Raw genomic sequence first — 22731 nt, 5'->3', positions numbered from 1 at the left:
AGATTTTGTGGTTTTTCTAGATTGTTTTGTGGTGGTAACTTGTGTCCTTGTTGTGTAGCACCTAGCATCTCTCCTGCTCCATAACAAATTTGCCACAGAATTTGTTGCACATGGCGGAGTACAGAAATTATTGGAAATTCCTCGTCCTTCTATGGCTGCAACTGGTGTATCCATGTGCTTGTATTACCTGTCCTACAACCAGGATGCGATGGAAAGAGTAAGTACAGTCTGTTCAGGTCTATGGGCATGGGATTCGGTTGGGGATAGTCTCTTTAAAAGAGCATATTTGCAGAATACTTTTTGGTTAAGAAAAAAATTAATAATTGAAAGAGTAGATTTTAATGAAAGAAGCAAAGAACATGAATTTCTGGTCTTCACAAAGCATTCTAAAAATGTAAAATTATCTTCAGATACGCCAGTAATAACTTAAAAATGTAAAATTGTTTATAAAAGGTCCTATTTTTTTCTGACTTTACTGGGAAAATGCGGGATGGATTGGAATCTAGGAACTTTATTTAGTCTTTGCCACTTCTGTGGCATTAAGATTAATCTTCAGGCACTTTTTGGATCTCCCTAAGTAAAGGGACATTTTTTTTTTTTTTTTTTTTTTGAGACAGAGTCTTGCTTTGTTGCCCAAGCTACAGTGAGTGCTGTGGCGTCAGCCTAGCTTACACAACCTCAAACTCCTGGGCTCAAGCAATCCTCCTGCCTCAGACTCCCGAGTAGCTGGGACTACAGGCATGCGCCACTATGCCCGGCTAATTTTTTCTATATATATCAGTTGGCCAGTTAATTTCTTTCTATTTATAGTAGAGATGGGGGTCTAGTTCTTGCTCAGGCTGGTTTCGAACTCCTTACCTTGAGCAATCCACCCGCCTTGGCCTCCCAGAGTGCTAAGAATACAGGTGTGAGCCACCGCGCCTGGCCATAAAGGGACATTTTTGAGTCAATTATTGTAAAAACAACAGATGATGCATTGTGTATATTAACAGATAGTTTGTGATGGAGATAATAAAATCATTCCAGCTCTTCTTGGTGCTGCAGGCATTCCTCATTTGGTTCCGCTGTTTTTTCTAGTTAAGACTTTTTCATATTTAGTAATTTTTTTTTTTTTTTTAAAGAATTGTAAATGGGTAGTACATTTGTAAAGTGATGGGCCCCTGGGCACCTCTTGGAAAGCCCTTGTTGTTTCTATGCCTGAAACATTTTTCTAATATTCTTTGTGGTGTCTTTTGTGGTAGAGTGAAACTGGTAAATTTTTCTTGAGCTGTATCTTTATTCATCTTTGCTTATTTTTTAATAAGATAATCAGCTTTAATTTTTTTTCCTTTTGCATTCAACATTATGAAAGATAGGTAGTATTTTGAGAATAGTAAACTAATCTGTATATGTGTATATACAAAGTTAATTATGGCTAAGATAGAGAAAAAAGTATCGAACAAACATGGGGAATGCTTTACAATTTCATTATCTGGCCCATAGTAGACATCAAAATGTGTGTGCCTGAATCAGTGAGCGAATGGACACTAAACTTGTAGAGTTAGTATCAAAAGGCTCAGACTACTTTTATCACTTTGGAGGAGTCCCTTAACTTCTCTGAGAGCTTCTGCCTCATCTGTTACGTGGGAATCCTAATACCTATGTAACAGCCATTGTGAGCATTAAATGATAGAAATATTTGTTGGCACTTAGTAAGTATAAGTTGAATGTAAATATTTATCTAAATTTAGGTTGTTTTCAGTTTTGGAATGGGTTATGTTCTAAAATTGCAATTGCGAAGTAAACTTTTTAAGAATGACTTGACTGGGAATGATCATTGTATTTTGCAAAGATATCTATACTGGTGAATTTTTCATCCCATTCCAAGTCTTCTTTGCCCTTAAATTTAAAAGCTTTATGTTTTGCCGGGCGCGGTGGCTCACGCCTGTAATCCTAGCACTTTGGGAGGCCGAGGCGGGCGGATCGCTCAAGGTCAGGAGTTCGAAACCAGCCTGAGCGAGACCCCGTCTCTACCAAAAAAAAATAGAAAGAAATTAATTGACCAACTAAAAATATATATACAAAAAATTAGCCGGGCATGGTGGCGCATGCCTGTAGTCCCAGCTACTCGGGAGGCTGAGGCAGTAGGATCGCTGAGCCCAGGAGATTGAGGTTGCTGTGAGCCAGGCTGACGCCACGGCACTCACTCTAGCCTGGGCAACAAAGTGAGACTCTGTCTCAAAAAAAAAAAAAAAAAAAAAGCTTTATGTTTTATTTTTATTTTTTGCAGGTTTGCATGCATCCCCACAATGTTCTGTCTGACGTGGTGAACTATACCCTGTGGTTAATGGAGTGTTCTCATGCTTCAGGATGCTGCCATGCTACCATGTTTTTCTCAATTTGCTTTTCATTCCGGGCTGTCTTGGAGCTCTTTGACCGCTATGATGGTCTTCGCCGTCTGGTGAACTTGGTGAGATTCTTTCATTGGTTTTTCTCTCTAGAAGCAGAGGATCTACTTGTCTTGGCTACCCTTTAGTAACACACCATTGAAGAAAGAAAGCTTCTGACTGGAGGAGTTTTGTTATTTATGTGAAATCTTTTTTCTCCATTCACAAGTTTCTGCTTTTCTTTAGTGGTTAGAGGACTCTGTGTACCATTGTAGACTAGCCTTGGATATAGTATTCTTATGGAGGAATTGTTATTCATGATTTTTTCTAAAGCAATAGCTTTATGCCTGTATTTCTTTCACAATAATTAAAAGCTCTTATCATTTTTCATTATAGGTTTAATGTTTGGTTCTCTTATAGCTACTGTTAGCATGTTGTATATGTAGATATACTTTGATATTTGTCAATCTTGTTGAGCAGTGGTCCCCAACCATTTTGGCACCAGGGATTGGTTTCATGGAAGACAGTTTTTCCATGACCAGGCTGGGGGTGGGTGGGGATGGTTTGGGGATGATTCAGGTGCATTACAGTTATTGTACAGTCAAACCTCTCTGCTAATGTTAATCTGTATTTGTAGCCGCTTCTCCACACTAGCATCGCTGCCTCATCTCTACCTCAGCTCAGATTAGATGCCTACCTCAGGCATTAGATTCTTATAAGGAGCAAGCAACCTAGATCCCTTGCATGTGCAGTTTACAGTAGGGTTTGGGCTCCTATGGGAATCTAATGTCGCTGCTGATCTGACAGGAGGCAGAGGTTATGTGGTGATGAGAGCTATGGGAAGTAGCTGTAAATACAGATGAAGCTTTGCTTGCTCATCTGATGCTCACCTCCTGCTGTGCAGCCTGGCCTGGTTCCTAATGGGCCACGACCATTACTGGTCTTGGCTCTGGGGGTTGGGGACCACAATTGTTGAGCATAAAAGTTTACCAGATCTTTTCCCCTTTTTTTAATCCTTTTACTTTTCTCTTCCTTCCTGTTCTTTCCCCTACTTTCTCCCCCAATCTTTTGCTTCTTTTTTAATAGATCAGTACTTTGGAGATTTTGAATTTGGAAGATCAGGGTGCACTTTTGAGTGATGATGAAATATTTGCCAGCCGCCAAACTGGGAAACATACCTGCATGGCCTTGCGCAAGTACTTTGAGGCTCACCTGGCTATTAAATTGGAACAAGTGAAGCAGTCACTTCAGAGGACTGAGGGTGGTATTCTTGTCCACCCTCAACCCCCTTACAAGGTGAGAGGACCTTGTCTTACAAGGGAAAGTTCTAACACTCTCTGTAACATCTTGAACTTGAAACTCAAATTTAGATCAGTGGAATCTCTGTAGTATATACATGGTTGCCTTATCCTTTCCCTGTATTGAGGCATAATAATTGAAAATGAAGGTAATAGGTTAATTTCAAGGACTTATTTTGCTCCTAGTTGTAAGTTGCTATTTGGGGGGAGGGTGGCGGATAATATAACTAAAAGATAAACTAAAGTATTTATAAAAGGGCTTTCTTTTATGACAGGTACTAGATATCCTGCTTCCTGTGTGGGCTTTCTTTCCTGAAAGGGTGTACCTATAACTTTACTTCTCTATCATTTTGGAACTTAATATGTTTGGGGATCAAGATTAGTGTCTGTATGTTTTAAAAATCACAAATTGAAAAGAAATCAATTACATGGTGCTTCTTTCTCTTCTTGAACTGTGAAATACATGCACAAAGGAACCTTTTGTTATCGTTTTGGGCAAAATGTATTATGAGTCTACTTATAAATAAAATAAAAGATTATGGCTATGCACAGTGGCTCACGCCTATAATCCTAGCACTCTGGGAGGCCAGGGCGGGAATATCGCTTGAGCTCAGGAGTTCTGGACCAGCCTGAGTGAGAGCGAGACCCCATCTCTACTAAAAATAGCAAAAATAGCTGGACATGGTAGTGTGTGCCTATAGTCCCAGCTCCTTGGGAGGCTGAGGCAGGAGAATCACTTGAGCCCAGGAGTTTGAGGTTGCTGTGAGTGAGGCTGATGCCACAGTACTCTAACCCAGGCAACAGAGTGAGACTGTCTCAAAAATAACAAAAACACAAAAAAACCCCACAAAGATTAAACAGTATATAGTCATTATTTCACGTATGGGCTATTGACTCAAGACTTGTGGAATTTGAAAGCTGTTGTTACTTAGCTTTATTTATTTATTTATTTATTTTTGAGACAGAGTCTCACTCTATTGCCCAGGCTAGAGTGCTGTGGCATCAGCCTGGCTTATACCAACCTCAAACTCCTGGGCTCAAGTGATCCTTCTGCCTCAGCCTCCTGAGAAGCTGGGACTACAGGCATGTGCCACCATGCCCAGCTAATTTTTTCTATATATTTTTAGTTGACTAATTAATTTCTATTTTTATTAGAGAAGGGGTCTTGCTCTTCTTCAGGCTGGTTTCAAACTCCCACCTTGGTCTCGAGTGCTAGGATTACAGGCATGAGCCACTGCGCCTGGCCATTGGCTTTATTTGTAAAACCTGTTGGTCCGTGAGCTGTGCTTGAGAAGGTAGCAGGCGATGATAGAGTTATATATAATAATAATAATACGTATCTCTCCTTTATAGGCATGTTCATATACTCATGAACAGATTGTGGAAATGATGGAGTTTTTGATAGAATATGGACCAGCGCAGCTGTATTGGGAACCAGCTGAAGTCTTCCTTAAACTTTCTTGTGTGCAACTCTTGTTGCAGCTTATTTCTATTGCCTGCAATTGGAAGACCTATTATGCAAGGTGGGACCAGAGAGAGGTTTCAAATGAAGTTTGATCCTGCTTTTTTGCTAAAGTTGATGTTGATTTGCACATGGTGTATGCTTAACAAACATTCGTTGAATTGAATTGAAATTTTGGATTTGAATCTGAGAAACTAAATTAAAAATGAAAATATGGTTTTTAATTTACAGGGTGCTCGTTTATATATATATGGTCTTGGTGATTGTAAATATTACACAATAGGCAAGGGTCAACATCTGTACTCTCAGAGAAGTTATATAATTTACATGGCTACAGCTGCAGAGCTGGGATTAAAGTCTCACCTTGAGGCTAGAGTCCTGTATTCTTTGGTACTTAGACTTTAAATGTCTTGCTACTATTTGACAACCATATATAATGTTTATCTTACTTTTTCGTAAGACTGTGTTTTTACTCTTGGAATTCAACACACTGTTAGGATTTTTCATAATTCAGTTAAGGGCAGAGCAGAGCCCTTAAACTGACAGCAGAGCAGGATTATGCTCAGAAAAGGGCAGCTGCTAGAATCAGGAGGTTGGGTGGGTTCTATTTAGATGATGTAAAAAGAATTAAAACTCTATTTTGGAAAAGATGGGGGTCTGAAGAGAAGATAGTAACAAAGTTTATAAATAGCATTTCTTTACATTTTTTCCTATTCATCCACTGTGATAAAGATAAGAGGGGCTTATTTAGGGTGAATATAGTTTCTTTGCTTATGCCAGGATTAAATATAGGTGGGTACTTTTGGAGCAGCTTTTCTTTAACTTTTGGTTTCAGGATCCCTTTACCATTTTAAAAACCATATTATTGAGAACTCTAAAGAGTTTCTGCTTTTTGTGTTATATCTATTAATGTTTACTGTATTAGAAATTAAAACTGAGAAAAATGTAAAAATATTTATGCATTTATTTAAAAATAATGTGAACCCATTGCATGTTTGCATTTTTTATGAAAAATTTCCAAAATAAAACCAGATAATTTTAGCAAGTTTTTAAAAATGTCTGGCTTAATATCTCATATCTGCTTCTGTATTCAATCTCACACACCACATAATCTCTGGAAGACTCCAGTATATACTTGTGAGAGAATGAGAGTGCAAAAGGAAAACAATATCTTAGTACTGTTATAAAAATAGCTTTGACTTCATAGGCCCTTCTGAAAGGGTCTCAGGGACTTCTTGGTGTAGTTTTCAGTGACTATACTTTTAGAACCACTGTTTTAGAATATTGAAAATAAATATGTTTATTTGGAGAACTCAAAAGATGATGAAAGCTCAAAAGATAATTAGGAAGGATATAAATACATTTTTTTTACTAGTAAATGCATATTTGGCTTATTGAAAAATATCAGTATATGTCCTTGATTTAAAAAGTTTATTTTAAAAAATGAAATTAATAAATGCTTGTTTCTGCTTTAGAATATACGAATCTTATAAAGAGAAAACTACTCTTAGCCACTGTTAATTTCCTCCTAATTTTTTTCCATGTTTGTAAATATATATAATTGAGATTATACTACTTAATCAAATTCATCCTTTTTATGAATATTTTGAAATATAGAAAGGTATAGAATAATATAACTGCTCCAGCCTTAACCAGGGCTGGCATGTTGCTGTATTTGCTTCTTCTTCAATTCTTCCTCAATTCCTTCTCCTGCCTCCCCAGTGTGACCATTCTTCTGAATTTGGACTGTGTTCTCTCCATTCATGTATTTATACTATACATATCTGTGTGTCCATAAGCGATAATATAATACTGCTTTGTATGTTTTAAAATTATATATTTTTCTGAATGCATCTTTTGCAACTTGCTTTTTTCACCCTTCTGTTTTTGTTTATGATTTATACATGTTGATATTTATTTAAACAACTGTATTTTTATACTACAGTTTATCCCCCTATTGATGGATATTTACTGGGTTTTGTTTTTGTTTTTCTATTAAATAAATCATATTATAACCTCCTTTTGGAGTCTCTCTTAAGGATATGATGTGTAGAACCTGGGTTGTAGGGTGTCTGCATTTTTACATTTATTGGATATTGCCAAATTACTTGTAAAATGTTAATACCATTTTATTCTCCTGCTAGTATATAGGAGCTTTCATTTCTCTATCTTCTTGCTGATATTTGGTATTGTCAAATTTTTAACTTTTATCTTACATTTTCTATTTCATTAATGTATTTTGAGCCCTTTCCCAAATCCTTTATACTTCTTTGAAAATGATTGTCAATGGATGCAGAGTAGTTTGTCATTTGGATATACTATATATAATTTAACACATATATTCCTGTTGTGTATATGAGTTTTCTAATTCTTTTGCTATTCTAAATGATGTGGTAATGAACATCTCAATATATAAGTAATTATTTGTACTTCTGATTATTTCTTTGGGACAGATTGCTAAAGGTAAAATTTCTGGGCCAATGTTTATGAACATTTTAGACTCTTGTTTCACATTTCCAGATTACTTTCTAGAAAGAGTGTACTAATTTCTACTCCCACTAAAACTTTGAGAGCATTATATTGTCTCTATATGTACTCACCAGCATTGGGGATTATTCTTTGTTTTTAATCTTAGCAGTTTGATAGATAAAAAGTTAATCCCTATATTTTTTGGAAGTAATGTCATGGTGACTTATAAATCCTCTCTTGATGCCATAGCTAGGCATAGAGCCACATAGGTAGTGGTTCTGGTCTATTGTGTCTGCCTGCCTGTCTGTCTGTGTGTCTATCTCTCTTTTTAACAGTTATTATTTCTTTTGGCTGTATTCTAGTTTCCTTTTGACTAATTATTCTTCCTATCCAGGAATGATACTGTGCGCTTTGCTTTGGATGTCCTGGCCATTCTTACTGTGGTGCCAAAAATCCAGCTCCAGTTGGCAGAATCAGTGGACGTGCTGGATGAGGCGGGCTCTACTATCTCTACTGTGGGTAGGTTGTACCTTGCCATTTTTTGTTGTTTTTGGTCTGCTTTTGTTTTATTCTGATTGTGGTTACTCACCTGATTTGGGGATATTAGAACAAAAAATAGTAGAGTCCCTTGTTAGTCGTGCCAGACAGTTTCATATAACGGAGTCATGCTGGTAAACAAAGGTTTTCTGAGTGGTATCAGCATTTCTACTATAATAGTACATGTACATTCCTGAACACCTTATACTCTGCAGAGTCTTGCACTAAAAATAAAGTTTTTGGAAAAATGGGTTGGGGGCTGGTAGTAAAAAACTTCAGCAACTTTGTAACCTTTGTAACTTGGCAACCTTTGTAACTAAAAACAGTCAGTACTTGGCAGGTAGCTCAAAATGGGTAGAAACTGTCATATACACCAAAAAAGGAAAATAAATTTTGTTTGAAAATATACTTTATTAAAAGCAGGGCTGATAAGGGTATTACTGAAGTGAGTATGGGAAGCAATGTGACTGGCCTTGGGTCCTAGGGTGCACCACTCTGGTGAGAAAGCCCCAGGCTCAGACACTTGTTATTGATTTTCTTAATATAGTGGAAAGATTTTTACTGCCACTATAGCAGCAAAGCTGAGGGCTTTTTCCTCTCTTGAGAAGATCTTTATTACCACTATTTTTTGCTCCTTTTGTCTAGGAAAAATTACACATGAACCTTGGTGACTTCTAGGTAATACCTATATCATTTTCCTGTTTGATAATTTTATATGAGGTATTACATTATAAAGACACATTCTGGTAGAACAAATTGTATTTTATACAATTCTTTGTACTTTTTAAGAAAGTGAGGTATTTTTTTAAAAGTAGAACAAAATGAATAGAACTGCAAGTTTTGACTCTGGAACAACCATTGAAGTTGGTCATTAGTTTTATGATGAATGATATGTTTTTCCTCAATAGGTATCAGCATTATTTTGGGAGTGGCTGAGGGTGAGTTCTTTATCCATGATGCTGAAATTCAGAAGTCAGCACTTCAAATTATCATCAATTGTGTTTGTGGCCCGGATAACCGAATATCTAGTATCGGCAAATTTATCTCTGGTACTCCTCGGAGAAAGCTGCCTCAGACCCCCAAAAGCAGTGAGCATACCCTGGCCAAGATGTGGAATGTGGTCCAGTCCAACAATGGCATCAAGGTGCTCCTGTCCCTACTGTCCATCAAGATGCCCATCACAGATGCAGATCAGATCCGAGCCCTGGCCTGTAAGGCCCTAGTGGGCCTGTCTCGAAGTAGCACTGTCCGGCAGATCATCAGCAAACTGCCCCTTTTCAGCAGCTGCCAGATCCAGCAGCTGATGAAAGAGCCTGTACTGCAGGACAAGCGCAGTGACCATGTCAAATTCTGCAAGTATGCCGCTGAGCTCATTGAACGAGTGTCAGGAAAACCACTTCTCATTGGTACTGATGTGTCCTTGGCACGACTACAGAAAGCGGATGTTGTTGCCCAGTCAAGGATTTCCTTCCCTGAGAAAGAGCTGCTTCTGTTGATACGAAACCATCTTATTTCTAAAGGGCTTGGAGAGACAGCAACTGTGCTGACAAAAGAGGCAGATCTGCCCATGACTGCTGCCTCCCATTCTTCTGCCTTCACCCCAGTCACTGCTGCTGCTTCTCCTGTCTCTCTTCCCCGCACCCCTCGTATTGCCAATGGCATTGCAACTCGACTGGGCAGCCATGCTGCTGTGGGTGCCTCTGCCCCTTCTGCTCCTACTGCCCATCCTCAGCCACGGCCCCCCCAGGGTTCACTAGCTCTGCCTGGACCATCTTATGCAGGGAACTCCCCTTTGATTGGTAGGATCAGCTTTATTAGAGAGAGACCATCACCCTGCAATGGTAGAAAAATCAGAGTGTTGCGGCAGAAGTCGGACCATGGCGCCTACAGCCAAAGCCCAGCCATAAAAAAGCAGTTGGACAGACATCTTCCTTCCCCACCTACACTGGACAGTATCATCACAGAATATCTTAGAGAACAACATGCCCGCTGCAAGAATCCAGTAGCCACCTGCCCACCTTTCTCTCTCTTTACTCCTCACCAGTGTCCTGAGCCAAAACAGAGGCGACAAGCGCCAATAAACTTTACCTCAAGACTAAACCGCAGGGCATCATTTCCAAAGTATGGAGGGGTGGATGGCGGCTGCTTTGATAGGCACCTTATCTTTAGCAGGTAAGAAGAAGCCCCCCACTCCCTGGTAATTGGAATGATTTTTCTGTTTAAATCAAAGTGTTTGGGCAGTTCCAGCATAGAGGGATTAGTCCAGAAAACTTGGCCTGAAATATCACGGATTGTCACTTTGTGTCATATATGAACAGTGTTACTGTATCATCTTTTGTCAACCATGGATTCCTCATGTAGTTGTTGACAATATATTTGATTTAATGCTCTATTATTGTTACAACTGTAATTGTATGTTTTCTAGAATCCATGCAACTCGCTGTCCCTGCCCACGTTCCCAAGCTTGTTTTTGTGCTGGTCCAAGTTGCCTCTCATTCTTATTATTTACAGATTATATTATATTTACTTATTATATTACAGATAAAGGTCGTGGGATCACAGATTTTAAATGTGGAAATTTTTGTTATTTAAATTTATAAGTGGAGGTCCTTTTCTACCTTTTAAAATGAAAATGAACCACTGAAGGTCACTGATTTTGGAAGAACCCCCTTGAAACATTAATGCTGTATACTTTCTCTCCCATCCTTCTAGCAAAGTTTGCCTTTTCTGAGGGCCATTCTTTGTCTCTGATATTCTCTTTTGTGCTTAGATTCCGTCCTATTTCAGTGTTTCGGGAAGCCAATGAGGATGAGAGTGGCTTCACCTGCTGTGCATTCTCAGCACGGGAGCGGTTCTTGATGCTTGGCACCTGCACGGGACAGCTGAAGCTCTATAATGTGTTTAGTGGACAGGAGGAGGCCAGCTATAACTGTCACAACTCGGCCATCACACACCTTGAACCTTCCAGGGTAAAGATCCCTTCCTAGGATGCTCTCAATCATTCTTTTAAGATGAGTTGGTAAATTGGACTAAAGGAGGCTCACCCTTTATTGGGCTACCTTTTTTTTTTTGAAACAAAAAAGGAGGTTTTACTCCTTTGCCCAGCTAGAGTGCAGTGGGGTGATCACAGCTCACTGTAACCTCCAACTCCTCGGCTCAAGTGATCCTCCTGCCTCAGTTCCCAGAGTAGCTGGAACTACAGGTGCGCACCACCATGCCTGGCTAATTTTTTGTAGAGATGAGATCTTGCTATGTTGCCTAGGCTGGTCTCAAACTGGTCTTAAGCAATTTTCTTGTCTTGGCCTACCAAAGTGCTGAGATTACAGGTGTGAGCCACAACACCTGGCCTGAGCTTTCTTTTTGAAAGAATCCTCAACTGGAAAGTCTAGTTGAGTTTGACTCATATTTCACATGGAGACCTAGGAATAGGGTCAAGTATTAGGAAGAAAGGACCTAACTTTGACATCTTTTCAAGTTTTTTTACCCTTCCCTTGGAACTATTGTAGTTTTGTTACTAGTTCAGAAAGATTTAATAGTCTCTTAAATTTAGTTATTTTCTAGGACAGTATATGTATTTAAATCCTAGTGGCTTCTGATAATTCTTGCTTTCTGGCAGTTTTTCTATTTCTCTTGAATCCAATAGTGGTTTTGTTTGTTTGTTTGGTTTTTTGTTTTTCTGTTTTTTGAGATGGGGTCTTGCTTGCTCTTTTAGGCTGGAGCGCAGTGGTACAATCATAGCTCACTATGACCTCAGAATGCCTGGACTCAGGCGATCCTGTCTTGGCCTCCTAAGTAGCTGAGACTACAGGTGTGTGTCACCACACCCACACATTTTTTTTTTTTTAGAGATGGGGTCTCACTCTGTTGCCCAGGCTGGTCTTGAACTCTTGGCCTTAAGTGATCCTTCCACCTTGGCCTCCGAAAGCGCTAGGATTATAGGCATGAGCCACCATGCCCCCAACAGTGTTTTTTATGCTTATATTTTTAAATATTAATGGTAGGTAGTGCAATCTGCCTAATACATATATATATATATATATTTTTTTTTTTTTGATGTGTCATTTGGACAGAATGCCTAATATATAAACGCATGATAACCCTCATGGGGCCTTCTTCTTTTAGGATGGGTCCTTGCTGCTGACATCTGCCACTTGGAGCCAGCCTTTGTCTGCACTTTGGGGAATGAAATCAGTATTTGATATGAAGTATGTATCTGCTTTTGCAACCTTGTATTTCTGTGTTTTATTTACCTAATTTATAATGCCCTTCATCCACTTCTCAGACTGGAAGCCTTTTGGGAAAAGAGGAATGCTGTGAGTTATTGCTAACTATTCCTTTTCTCACCTGAGGTTCCTGTTTAATAAGATATAATCTTTCTTAATTTCTAGATATTCTCACGAGGTATACACATTTCCATTATGCAGCAGACCCTAACCCAAAATGGCACATCTATGTATTTTCCATGTTCACATATGACAGTTGTACTCTTTGCTGTATTCAAAGGCACATGTGCCCTATTAGCCATTTCTCTAACCAAGGAATTCCCTTTAATTATTATGGGTCTGCTTGGGCAAACTGATGGAAGGAATTTTCTTTTAATTTTAAGTGTACAATTGTTTTCTCTTTGAGAGCCGAGGATCTTCGGTTGAGTATGGTTGTGCAAGAGGCTGAGGGTAACCTTTATTTTCATTTGGTTGAAGGAGTGTGTCCTGAAGGTCTGTCACTTCAGTATTCCTGTTGTGTGTCCATAGGCATTCCTTCACAGAAGATCACTATGTTGAGTTCAGTAAGCACTCTCAGGATCGGGTCATAGGCACAAAAGGAGACATTGCTCACGTAAGTACTTACGAATTCACTGCTTTCAGGCTGATTATGCCCATCTGTTTATACTGAAATCTTATGGACTGAATGTGAGGACTTAAATCCTGTGGGCACCTAGAAATTACTCAATGATATTTCTTCTAATTAAAATTTAGAAATGTAATGAAATAGTTCTAAATTATATGGGAAAAATGTAAAAGGGCCAAACTTGAACTTAATCTGGCAGTTTGAGAAGGATATCCATTAGCATAGCAGATATTTTTTAGTTCTTACTAAGTTTTAGATGAAATAAAGTCTCTGCTTTTATGGAGCCTCATTGGGGAGACAATAAATAAGGAAGCAAACATATGGTATATTAGGTGGTAAGTACTGCAGGGGAAAAAAAGCAGGATAAGAAGTAGGAAAAGCCTACTTCTTTTGTAGGTGATGTGTGGGACTTCTGTTTTTAACTAGGATAGTCAGCATCACTGATTGGGTAAGGTTTAAGCAGGGCCTTGAAAGAAATCTGAGTGTTATATAGATCTCTACAGGAAGAGTGTTCTAAGGCAGAGGAAATGGCAAAGGAAAAGCCAAAAGAGAGAAGAGAGGGTAAGAGCTGAGGTCAGTGAGGAGGCCATATCTAGTAGCATCCCACAAGCAGTACTTAGGACCTTCAGCTTTTCCTTTGAATGAGAGGAAGACACTGGAGGGTAAGAAGAGGGTATGTGGTTAGATGTAAAGTTCCTAAAGTGTGACTCTGGTTTCTGTGAGAGAGGCAAGAGCAGGCATTCCAGGTAGAAGGGTATTGGACCAGCTGATATGTGAGAGCAGCAGTGGGGCTGGGCCCAGGTAGGCATGGTGAAGATGATGAGAAGTGAGGGGTCTTGCCCTGGGGTTTTGGACACATGAAGTTTTAGATTGTTTTAGACATTCTGGTGGGGAATGGGAGGACACGTATACAAATTAGGAGTTCAAGGGAAAGGTATGAAATGAGGGAGATAAAAATGGGACTTGTTCACATATTGATAGTGTTTAGAGCTATGAACCTGCATGAGATCATCAAGGGGGCTAGAGAAGAGAGGAAGTGTGGGGACAGAGCACTGGCATGTGCCAATTTCAGAAGTTACCAAATGAGGAACTTGGGAACGAGATCAAAGGCAGAAGGAAACCCCAGGAAAAAGAGGTGCTAAGGAGGGACTGTGTTTTGAGGAAGGATTGATCCACTGGGCCAGAAACTGCTGATGAGTTGCATAAAATGAGAACTGAGAAGAGGTGACTTTTGATTTCATAATTTGGAGTTCATTGTTAACTACATCAAGAAATAGTTCTATGCACTGGGGGAACGGTGTGAAAACCTGATTAGAGGGGGTTTGTGAAAATGAGAGAAATGGACACACTGAATATAGACAACTCTTTTGAAGTGTTTTTGCTGAGAAATGAAACAGAAAAGTAGGATAGTAGCTGTGGGAGGATCTGAGGTGGTAAAGTGAAGGTTTTCCCTTCAGCTTTTCATTTGAAAATGTTAACACATACATAAAAATGGAAAGAATAGTGCATACATCCAGCACCTAGATTCATTCGTTTAATATTTTGCTATATTTTTTTCTTCTGTGTAAGTGTGCATGTATGTGCGTGCGTTGTGCATTTGTGGGTCACTTGGAAATAAGTTACAGATATCATGGCATATATATAGGCATTTTATACCTAAGCCATATAGCATGTGTCTCCTAATTATGAAGACATTTTATTATATAATCACACTGTTATCAAATTTAAGAAAATTTATAGTAATTCTCAAATATCATCTGATATCCAGTTCATACTCAGTATTCCCAGTTATTCCTGATGTGTTTGGTTTTCAAATGTTTTTTTTTTTTTTTGAACCAGGATCCAGCCAAGATTCACATTGCATTTGGTTGTTGTGTCTTACTAATGTTTTAAAACCAAGAACCATTTCTTCAGTTTTCATGACATTGACTTTGAAGAGACCAGGCTAGTTGTCTTGTCCCATGATCTGGATCTGTTTGATTGTTTCCTTGTGGTGTCTATTTGTTCCTATATCAAAAGGAGGACTTTTTAAAAGATTAGAACTATTATGGCACATATGTAAGCTAATGGGAAAGATCTGGTCTCTTCATGGGTTGCACATTGTAGACTTGGGAAACATGATGGGGCTGAAATATGGGGCTAAAATATGTACATGGGAGATTTTTAAGGAAAAAGGGGTATTTTTTTGTTGTCTCTCTCCAAAAGGAGTATTCCGAGGGTAATCATTGATTGATGCATATGGAGGATTTCTCAGTTTTAATCTTAGAAACATATTCTCTTTCTTGAAAAGGGGAGGGGAAGAAAAGGATGTTCTTATACTTAATGCAGTTTCACTTTACACTTTACTTGTGGGAAAGGGATTTTTCAAACCTTGAATGGGAACCAAAGCACTTAAAATTTGCTGAGATGGGTGTAGTCTTCCTACTTTCCAGTTATTTTACAGTGTCAGAACTTTTGTAATTTTGGGGGCATTTGGAAAGTATGGGAGAAACATTTTGCACATTTTCTTTTTAAATTTGTCAATGGATAGATTGGTCTGATTTTTCTCTTCCTACCCCTTCTTCTCTAAAGATTTATGATATTCAGACTGGCAACAAGCTGTTGACTCTGTTTAACCCAGATCTTGCCAACAACTACAAGAGGAACTGTGCCACCTTTAATCCTACAGATGATCTTGTCTTAAATGATGGTGTCCTCTGGGATGTCCGCTCTGCACAGGCCATCCACAAATTTGACAAGTTCAACATGAACATCAGTGGCGTTTTCCATCCGAATGGGCTAGAGGTCATCATAAATACTGAGATTGTATCCTTTACACCCATATATTACTTTCCATTTGTTATCTGGTTTTTGGTGCAGAAATGATTTGTTTTGTCTTTCCACCATTACCCGGTTAAAGTAGCCACACTGGTAATAATATGATGCCTGTTCTTTGGTTTGAAGTGTTAGTAAAAATCTCCAGTGTACTGTTGTCAATGTTGGTAATTACTGGAATACTTTCACTAGCATGCTTTATTACGTATTGGGAAGAGTGATCAGATTCTTGCCTCGTAATTCTCCAAGTATTAAAATAGCCTTTATCTTTAGAAGGGTTTTACTTTTGTTCTATAGAAATCAGTTGCTAGACATAACAGAAAAATGAGGCACTACTATTGGGAAGAAGAGAGCTCATGGAGCATTTATGTATATGAGGACACCCTTGGATATTTTCAGGGACATCATTTAATAATATGTATTCTACATATATTTGTTTTACTGTGATCTCATTGACCTTTAAAGTTTCACTACCTAGCAGGAGGAAAACAAAGTGATATTTTAGAATTTCCCTCATGAAGTTATATAAGAGATTTTGTATAAAATAGTTTTCCTTGACCACTCCTCTCCTAGTGGGACCTTCGAACTTTCCATCTTTTGCACACTGTTCCTGCCCTGGATCAATGTCGTGTAGTATTCAATCACACGGGGACAGTGATGTATGGAGGTAATACATCTTACCCTTTTCTTCACTATTCTCTTTCCTTCTGCTTTGCTCCCTCACTTATTTGATACTTCCATTTTGGAAATATTTCTCACTTGTGAATTGGAAAGCATTTGAAAGTTGTAACATAAAACATAACACTATATAGATAGTGACAAAAGGAAAGGTGAAAATGTTGGTTTAAAGTGAAAGGCAACTGATTAAAGATAATAAGTAAATATTGTATGAAAAGAAATTTCATGTATAATTTCCCTCATGTGTCATTATGAGCTTAAAGCCCTTCATATTTGTTATGTTATAAGCGTTTGGCTTTAACACTTTTGGGAGCTAGATGAGAGGTTGACCATACTGTTTGCTACAATAGGTGGGATGTGCAAGAAGGATACTTTGAGAGGAACTAACTAGATGCAGAGTGGGTTTACATCCTGGGAAACTCACTGATTGGTTGGCCATTAACATTTTCTACACTTGTGAATAGGGGATGTTTATGATTTTTAATAGTGTCTTCCTCCCACCCCAACTAGCTATGTTACAGGCAGATGATGAAGATGACTTAATGGAAGAGAGGATGAAAAGCCCTTTTGGGTCATCCTTCCGAACATTTAATGCAACTGACTACAAACCTATAGGTAAGCATGAAGAGGCACGTTGATCATTTTGCCATGTTTTGGTGTTCCTTATTTAAGATCCTCCATTTTCTGGGAGGACTATAATTATTTACTGACAAGCAGAGGAGTTATGGAAATATTTATGAACAGTAACTTTGAAATCCTTTAGAGGAAAAACAGACTTTAAGGTCACAGCAATAGTCCAATCCTGCGTCTTGTCACATTCTATTTTCCAGCGACCATTGATGTGAAACGGAACATCTTTGACCTGTGTACAGACACTAAAGACTGCTATCTTGCTGTCATTGAGGTAAAGGGAACTTGCAGAGGCCCTGCTGTTTTGTTCTGATCTTTAGGATCATTTTCAAGTTATACTATAGACATTTTGTCTAATCTGAGATGTATCTAAAGTTGATACATTCCTGATGGTAGATTATTGATAATCTCACTTAATGGGGTTTGGAAGATACATAGTTCAAGAGAAATAGTAAGAAAAATCCCAATGTAAGATAGCTTACAGAGTCCTTTCTCCTTTTATTCTGGACTCACGATGTCACCCCTTTCTCAGAGGAGTCTGGATCTCTCTCACAAGGATAAGACTGGTTTGTTACAAGGATGGTGGTCTTTCCTGTGCTTATTTCCTTCACTACCCAAGCCTTCTCATTTTGTTTTTTGTTCCCTCTCCATGTCCAAGGTAGAACATTTTCAGAATCAGCTTGAAACTTTTGGGTGTCAGAACCTTTGATAGTTATAGGGTCAAGGTCATGGGTACCAGTCAGAGCTGAGTTGTGGATGTGTCCTTCTGAAAACTAACTGCTCCTTGTGGATTGTGTGTTCTATTCCAGAATCAAGTCAGTATGGATGCCCTGAACATGGACACAGTATGCAGGCTATATGAAGTGGGCAGGCAGCGTCTGGCAGAGGATGAGGATGAAGAGGAGGATCAGGTCAGTGGTCTTTTGAGATTTCTTTCTGCTAAACAGTACTTCATCTTCTGCGTTTTGCTATAGGGAGTTTTAAAGGTCTAATCATCCTTTGCTACCTGTTGCCATATGTGACCTTGATCACTGAAACTCAGAAGACATTCTATTGCCAAACTTTAACCAGTACCTGATGATTCTGTGAATTCCATTTGTAGATTAATTTAAAATTTAGCAATCTCTGATTTTGCTTCAGAGATTTCCTTGTCCTATCCTTGGTACCAGGGCCCTGCTCTGGCTTCAGGGTAAGCCAGAGAACCCCATACTCCCAATGTCAGTATAAAACAGAATAGTCACACTGCTAAGATGGATTGTAGAAATGGCTTAACCTTTATATTTATAAAGTTCTCAGTTTGATGGCATAGTCTGTTTTCAGAGTAATAGGGTGGAATTAAGAGGTAAAGAGAAGATTTTGATGCTTTTGAGAAATAAACATATATAAATGTGGGTATGTAGTTTCATGTCCTACAATCTTAGCTTTTCCTTTTCATAGGAAGTTGTAATTTGTGATTGTATTATGCTAGGTGCTTGCCTATGTGGTGCATCAGTATTAGTCTGAAGAGTTTTTCAAACTTCTGAGTTTTAGCAGATCTTTTCCTATCTACTGAGCTCTCAACACATTCTCTTTATAAGAGTACACTCTCCAGGCAAGGTTCTTTTGTCTAATTTTCTGAGATGTATTTATTGCTGAGTAATATAATGTTGAAAATGAATGGCTAGGCTGGGCATCGTGGCTCACGCCTGTAATCCTAGCTAGCACTCTGGGAGGCTGAGATTGGTGGATCATTTGAGCTCAGGAGTTCAAGACCAACCTGAGCAAGAGTGAGACCCCGTTTCTACTAAAAAAATAGAAAGAAATTAGCTGGACAACTAAAAGTATATAGAAGTATATAAAAATTAACTGGACATGGTGGTACATGCCTGTAGTCCCAGCAATTTGGGAGGCTGAGGCAGGAGGATTGCTCGAGCCCAGGAGTTTGAGGTTGCTGTGAGCTAGGCTGATGCCACGGCACTCTAACCCAGGCAACAGAGTGAGACTCTGTCTTAAAAAGAGAGAGAGAGAAAAAAATGAATGGCTAGGATTTGACTTTCTCTTATTGCAGATATTAAAGCAGGAAAAATGTCTTTTTTTCCAGATCTTGGGTTCATTTCTGTTTTTTCTCCCACTGTGGTATTGTTTGGTCTTTGGTGCTTTGTGTCCTTTTCAAGGGCACAGAGGTGTTCTAGATGAAGAGAAAGGTGCACTGTGAGATGAGAGGAAGTGCACTTTCCTCAGTTTGTATGCCACAGCTCTCTTGCCCTCATCCCTCCCTACTTTTTAGTAAATCATGCTGAACGGTTTGGGCTAATAAAATAGCTTCTGTTAGCATTTCTCCCAAACAGTGTGTACTTGAAATTTAAAATAATTTTTAAAAGTAAAATGTTTTGAAAATGATAGTTTTGTAAGTATTTTTTGGATGTGAGTCTAATACTATGGGCAAAAGGCCCATGTTTTTCTCTAGCAGGACTTAGTACTGACTAAATAATGGTGTTTTTGTTTGTTTGTTTGTTTGAGACATAGTCTCACTCTGTTGCCCAGGCTAGCTCACAGCAACCTCAAACTCCTGGGCTAAAGTGATCCTCCTGCCTCAGCCTCCCAAGTAGCTGAGACTACAGGCATGCGCCACTGTGCCTGGCTAATTTTTTTTTCTATATATATTCTTAGTTGGCCAATTAATTTCTTTCTATTTTAGTAGAGACAGAGTCTCGCTCTTGCTCAGGCTGGTTTCGAACTCCTGACCTTGAGCAATCCTCTCGCCTCAGCCTCCCAGAGTGCTAGGATTACAGGCATGAGGACTGGCCTAGTAATGGTGTTTTGTTGTGCCAGTTTGAGATTTAGATGTGTGTTTCACTGTTAGGCTTTATAGATTATGAGCATATAGTTCTGTAAATCAAATCTGTCTTTGAATACTGTATCACCTGTACATCAGAGATGATAGTACATCTGGATCAAAAAGCTAAAACAATTAACAAAAAATCCCATGTGTGGGCTTCCTTGGTCTTTGCTGTTTCTGATGGTGTGTTCTGACTGGCTAAGCATGTATTTTATTAGAGTTCAGAGATGGTTCATAATCTACAGATAGAGGTTTCTGGGCAGAGCTTAGAAAGGAGACTCGTGTGTGCGCGCGCGTGTGTGTATGTGCTAGTAATCAATGTGGGATCAGAACAGAGTCTTCCTCAGGGCTTGGCTGTTGCTTGACCCAGAGGCACTTTCCTTGTGGGATGCCCTCTTAGGGAGGGGCACTTTCCCAGCTCTAGCTTCCCATTCCCCTCACACACAGAAGAGGACAGTCGTGATCTTTGTTGGATTCCATGGAAATATTATTTTATAAGGTCCTTTACTGAAAAGACATCCTCAATTCTATAGTTTTTTAAATACCATATTTATTATAAATGACAAATGGGCTCCAGAGTTTGAAACCACTTCACCAAATTCTGCTAAGGATTTCCTAGTGTGGAAAAGCTTTCCTTTAATGCCTTTTAGATGTAGGGACCCTGGTTTCATGGGTGAGAGGAGCCAGCAGTGTTTAAAGCTCATGTGAGTCATGAGATATTGGTGGAAGGAAGTGCTCTTTAGGTGGATACTTGAGATCTTGGATTTATTTGTGACATGGATTTTAGTGTTTTCTGGAGTGCTATACTATTTAACTTTACGTGTTGCTAGTCTTTCTTGGTAGCAGAGCTTGCAAGTGGTGTTAGATCCTCCAAACTTCATGTGGTTGCCTTGAGTGGGTTTCTTAATAGCATCTCTGTGCTTTTATTCTCACTTGCTTTTGTTTTTTAATTCTCACTCGCTTTTATTCTCACTTATTCTCTCTCTCTCTAAGTTTGCTACCTTAGACACCTCAATCCCTTAATGCATACTTTTTCACTTTAGGTGTTATGAAACAAGATGTGGTTTATCCTTGAGTAGATATAGAAGGTATAGATGTCAAGCCATTTGTTCATATATTACAGTGGTATAGGTGGCACAGTCTTGTCCATCATGGATTTATTCATCACTATTGGGTATCAGTTCTGTCTCTTCTACAGACAGTCTTGTCCTTCATGGATTTATTCATTACTACCAGGTATCAGTTCTGTCTCAGGCTTCTTGGATGCTACATGTTGAGCTGTAAATCTGAAACAAAAACCAGGTTATTTTATTTATCAACACCATTATCCCTGCCCTTGTACGTCCTCGAAGTTTACAAGGACCTTCTGGGGACCATCACCTGGGTCCATGTGATACCTGCTGTCTGTCTTTAGGGATGCGGTTCAAGCTCAAGGGGAAGTGAGAATTGCTCTAGACTCCTTGGGAGCTGGAAGGCAATTCACTGTGCTGGCCTCATTCTTCTTGCAGACCTGGAATGGTGAGAGGCAAAGGCGGTGGAGATAGGTGGTTGGTTGTGTAAGGAAGAGGCCACTCTAGGGGAACAATTTTAAGTGTTCCCCTTCTCTCACCCCACCCTCTCCAGGGGGGAGACGAGGGTCAGGGGAAAGACTGACTGATCTCCTTCTGTGGTTCTCCTTTTTTTTTTTTTTGAGTCAGAGTCTCACTCTGTTACCTGGGCTAGAGTGCTGTGGCATCAACTTTGCTCACAGTTAACCTCAAACTCCTGGGCTCTAGTGATCCTACTGCCTTAGCCTCCCAAGTAGCTGGGACTACAGGCATGCGCTACCATGCCCGGCTAAGTGGTTCTCCTTAACTTTTCTTTTGATAGGTTAAGGGAGAAAGATTTTAGAAAATGGGGATAGGGTGGTGTGATGACTTTTTAATTTATTTTGAGACAGAGTCTTGCTCTGTCACCCTGAGTAGAGTGCAGTGGCATCATCATAGCGCACTGCAACCTCAAATTCCTGGGTTTAAGCAATCTTCCTGTCTCAGCCTCCCAAGTAGCTGGGACTACAGGCGCATGCCAGGACACCTGGCTAATTTTTCTATTTTTAGTAGCGATGGGGTCTCACTCTTGATCAGGCTGGTCTTGATCCTGAGCACAAGCAATCCTCCCACCCCAGCCTCCCAGAGTGCTGGTATCATAGGTGTGAACAACCACGCCTGGCCAGGACTTCTGACTCTGGTATACGAGGGAAAACTAGAGGCTGACTTGACATGGACAGCCAAAATTGAGAGGGGAAGGCATAAGAGGACCCTACGTGGGGCTCTGGTGCCTAGTCTGTAGAAGAGTCTGAAAGCTTTCTAACTCTGAGAGGACTAGGTGTCTGGGTAGGTGTGTGACGTGGGTGGGTTAGCATTGCTTCCAGATTTTTCAGCATCTATGCATGTTTCACTACATACTGATACCACAGTTATCTGGCGAATTTCTTGTTTGAAAGATATCCATTAGTTGCTTATTCCTTCTGCTACCAAGAAAGACTAGCAACATATACAAGTTACATAGTATAGCACTCCAGAAAACAAAAGCCCTTGGCATGTAAATTTTTGATTTAGAGATGTTTTAGTCGGATAATGCCATATCTATTTAATAAGTCTTGTTTATAACCTTAATTCTTTTGATACACATTCTTTCTAGAATCTCATAGCGGTGTTTTGTTGTATTTACTATCTCCATCAGATTTCTCCCTACTGCCTCTTCCTGTGCCAGCTTGAATTTTTTTTTTTTTAACTCACTTTCCTTTGTATGCTTCACCTGATTTTAAAACTA

General features: G+C 39.3%; 1 protein-coding gene across 8 annotated transcripts in view; it reads left to right on the top strand.

Annotated features, from left to right (window-relative positions):
• DCAF1 (DDB1 and CUL4 associated factor 1) overlaps nucleotides 1-22731 on the top strand; it is an 87614-nt gene that overhangs the window by 53097 nt on the left and 11786 nt on the right. For all 8 annotated transcript variants that reach the window (XM_076008045.1, XM_076008034.1, XM_076008042.1 and 5 more), the window contains 14 exons: nucleotides 59-217; nucleotides 2270-2449; nucleotides 3453-3662; nucleotides 5018-5187; nucleotides 7990-8114; nucleotides 9041-10304; nucleotides 10903-11101; nucleotides 12255-12337; nucleotides 12884-12968; nucleotides 15552-15785; nucleotides 16368-16461; nucleotides 16983-17087; nucleotides 17303-17376; nucleotides 17912-18013. In XM_076008045.1, coding sequence (XP_075864160.1) covers nucleotides 59-217; nucleotides 2270-2449; nucleotides 3453-3662; nucleotides 5018-5187; nucleotides 7990-8114; nucleotides 9041-10304; nucleotides 10903-11101; nucleotides 12255-12337; nucleotides 12884-12968; nucleotides 15552-15785; nucleotides 16368-16461; nucleotides 16983-17087; nucleotides 17303-17376; nucleotides 17912-18013 — 3084 coding nt within the window. The remainder of the gene's footprint in view (nucleotides 1-58; nucleotides 218-2269; nucleotides 2450-3452; nucleotides 3663-5017; nucleotides 5188-7989; nucleotides 8115-9040; nucleotides 10305-10902; nucleotides 11102-12254; nucleotides 12338-12883; nucleotides 12969-15551; nucleotides 15786-16367; nucleotides 16462-16982; nucleotides 17088-17302; nucleotides 17377-17911; nucleotides 18014-22731) is intronic.

Source organism: Microcebus murinus, chromosome 1 (genome assembly GCF_040939455.1).
Source record: "Microcebus murinus isolate Inina chromosome 1, M.murinus_Inina_mat1.0, whole genome shotgun sequence".
NCBI lineage: Eukaryota > Metazoa > Chordata > Mammalia > Primates > Cheirogaleidae > Microcebus > Microcebus murinus.
Note: the sequence above shows the minus strand (reverse complement) of the source record. Positions and strands in the feature narration are given on the sequence as shown.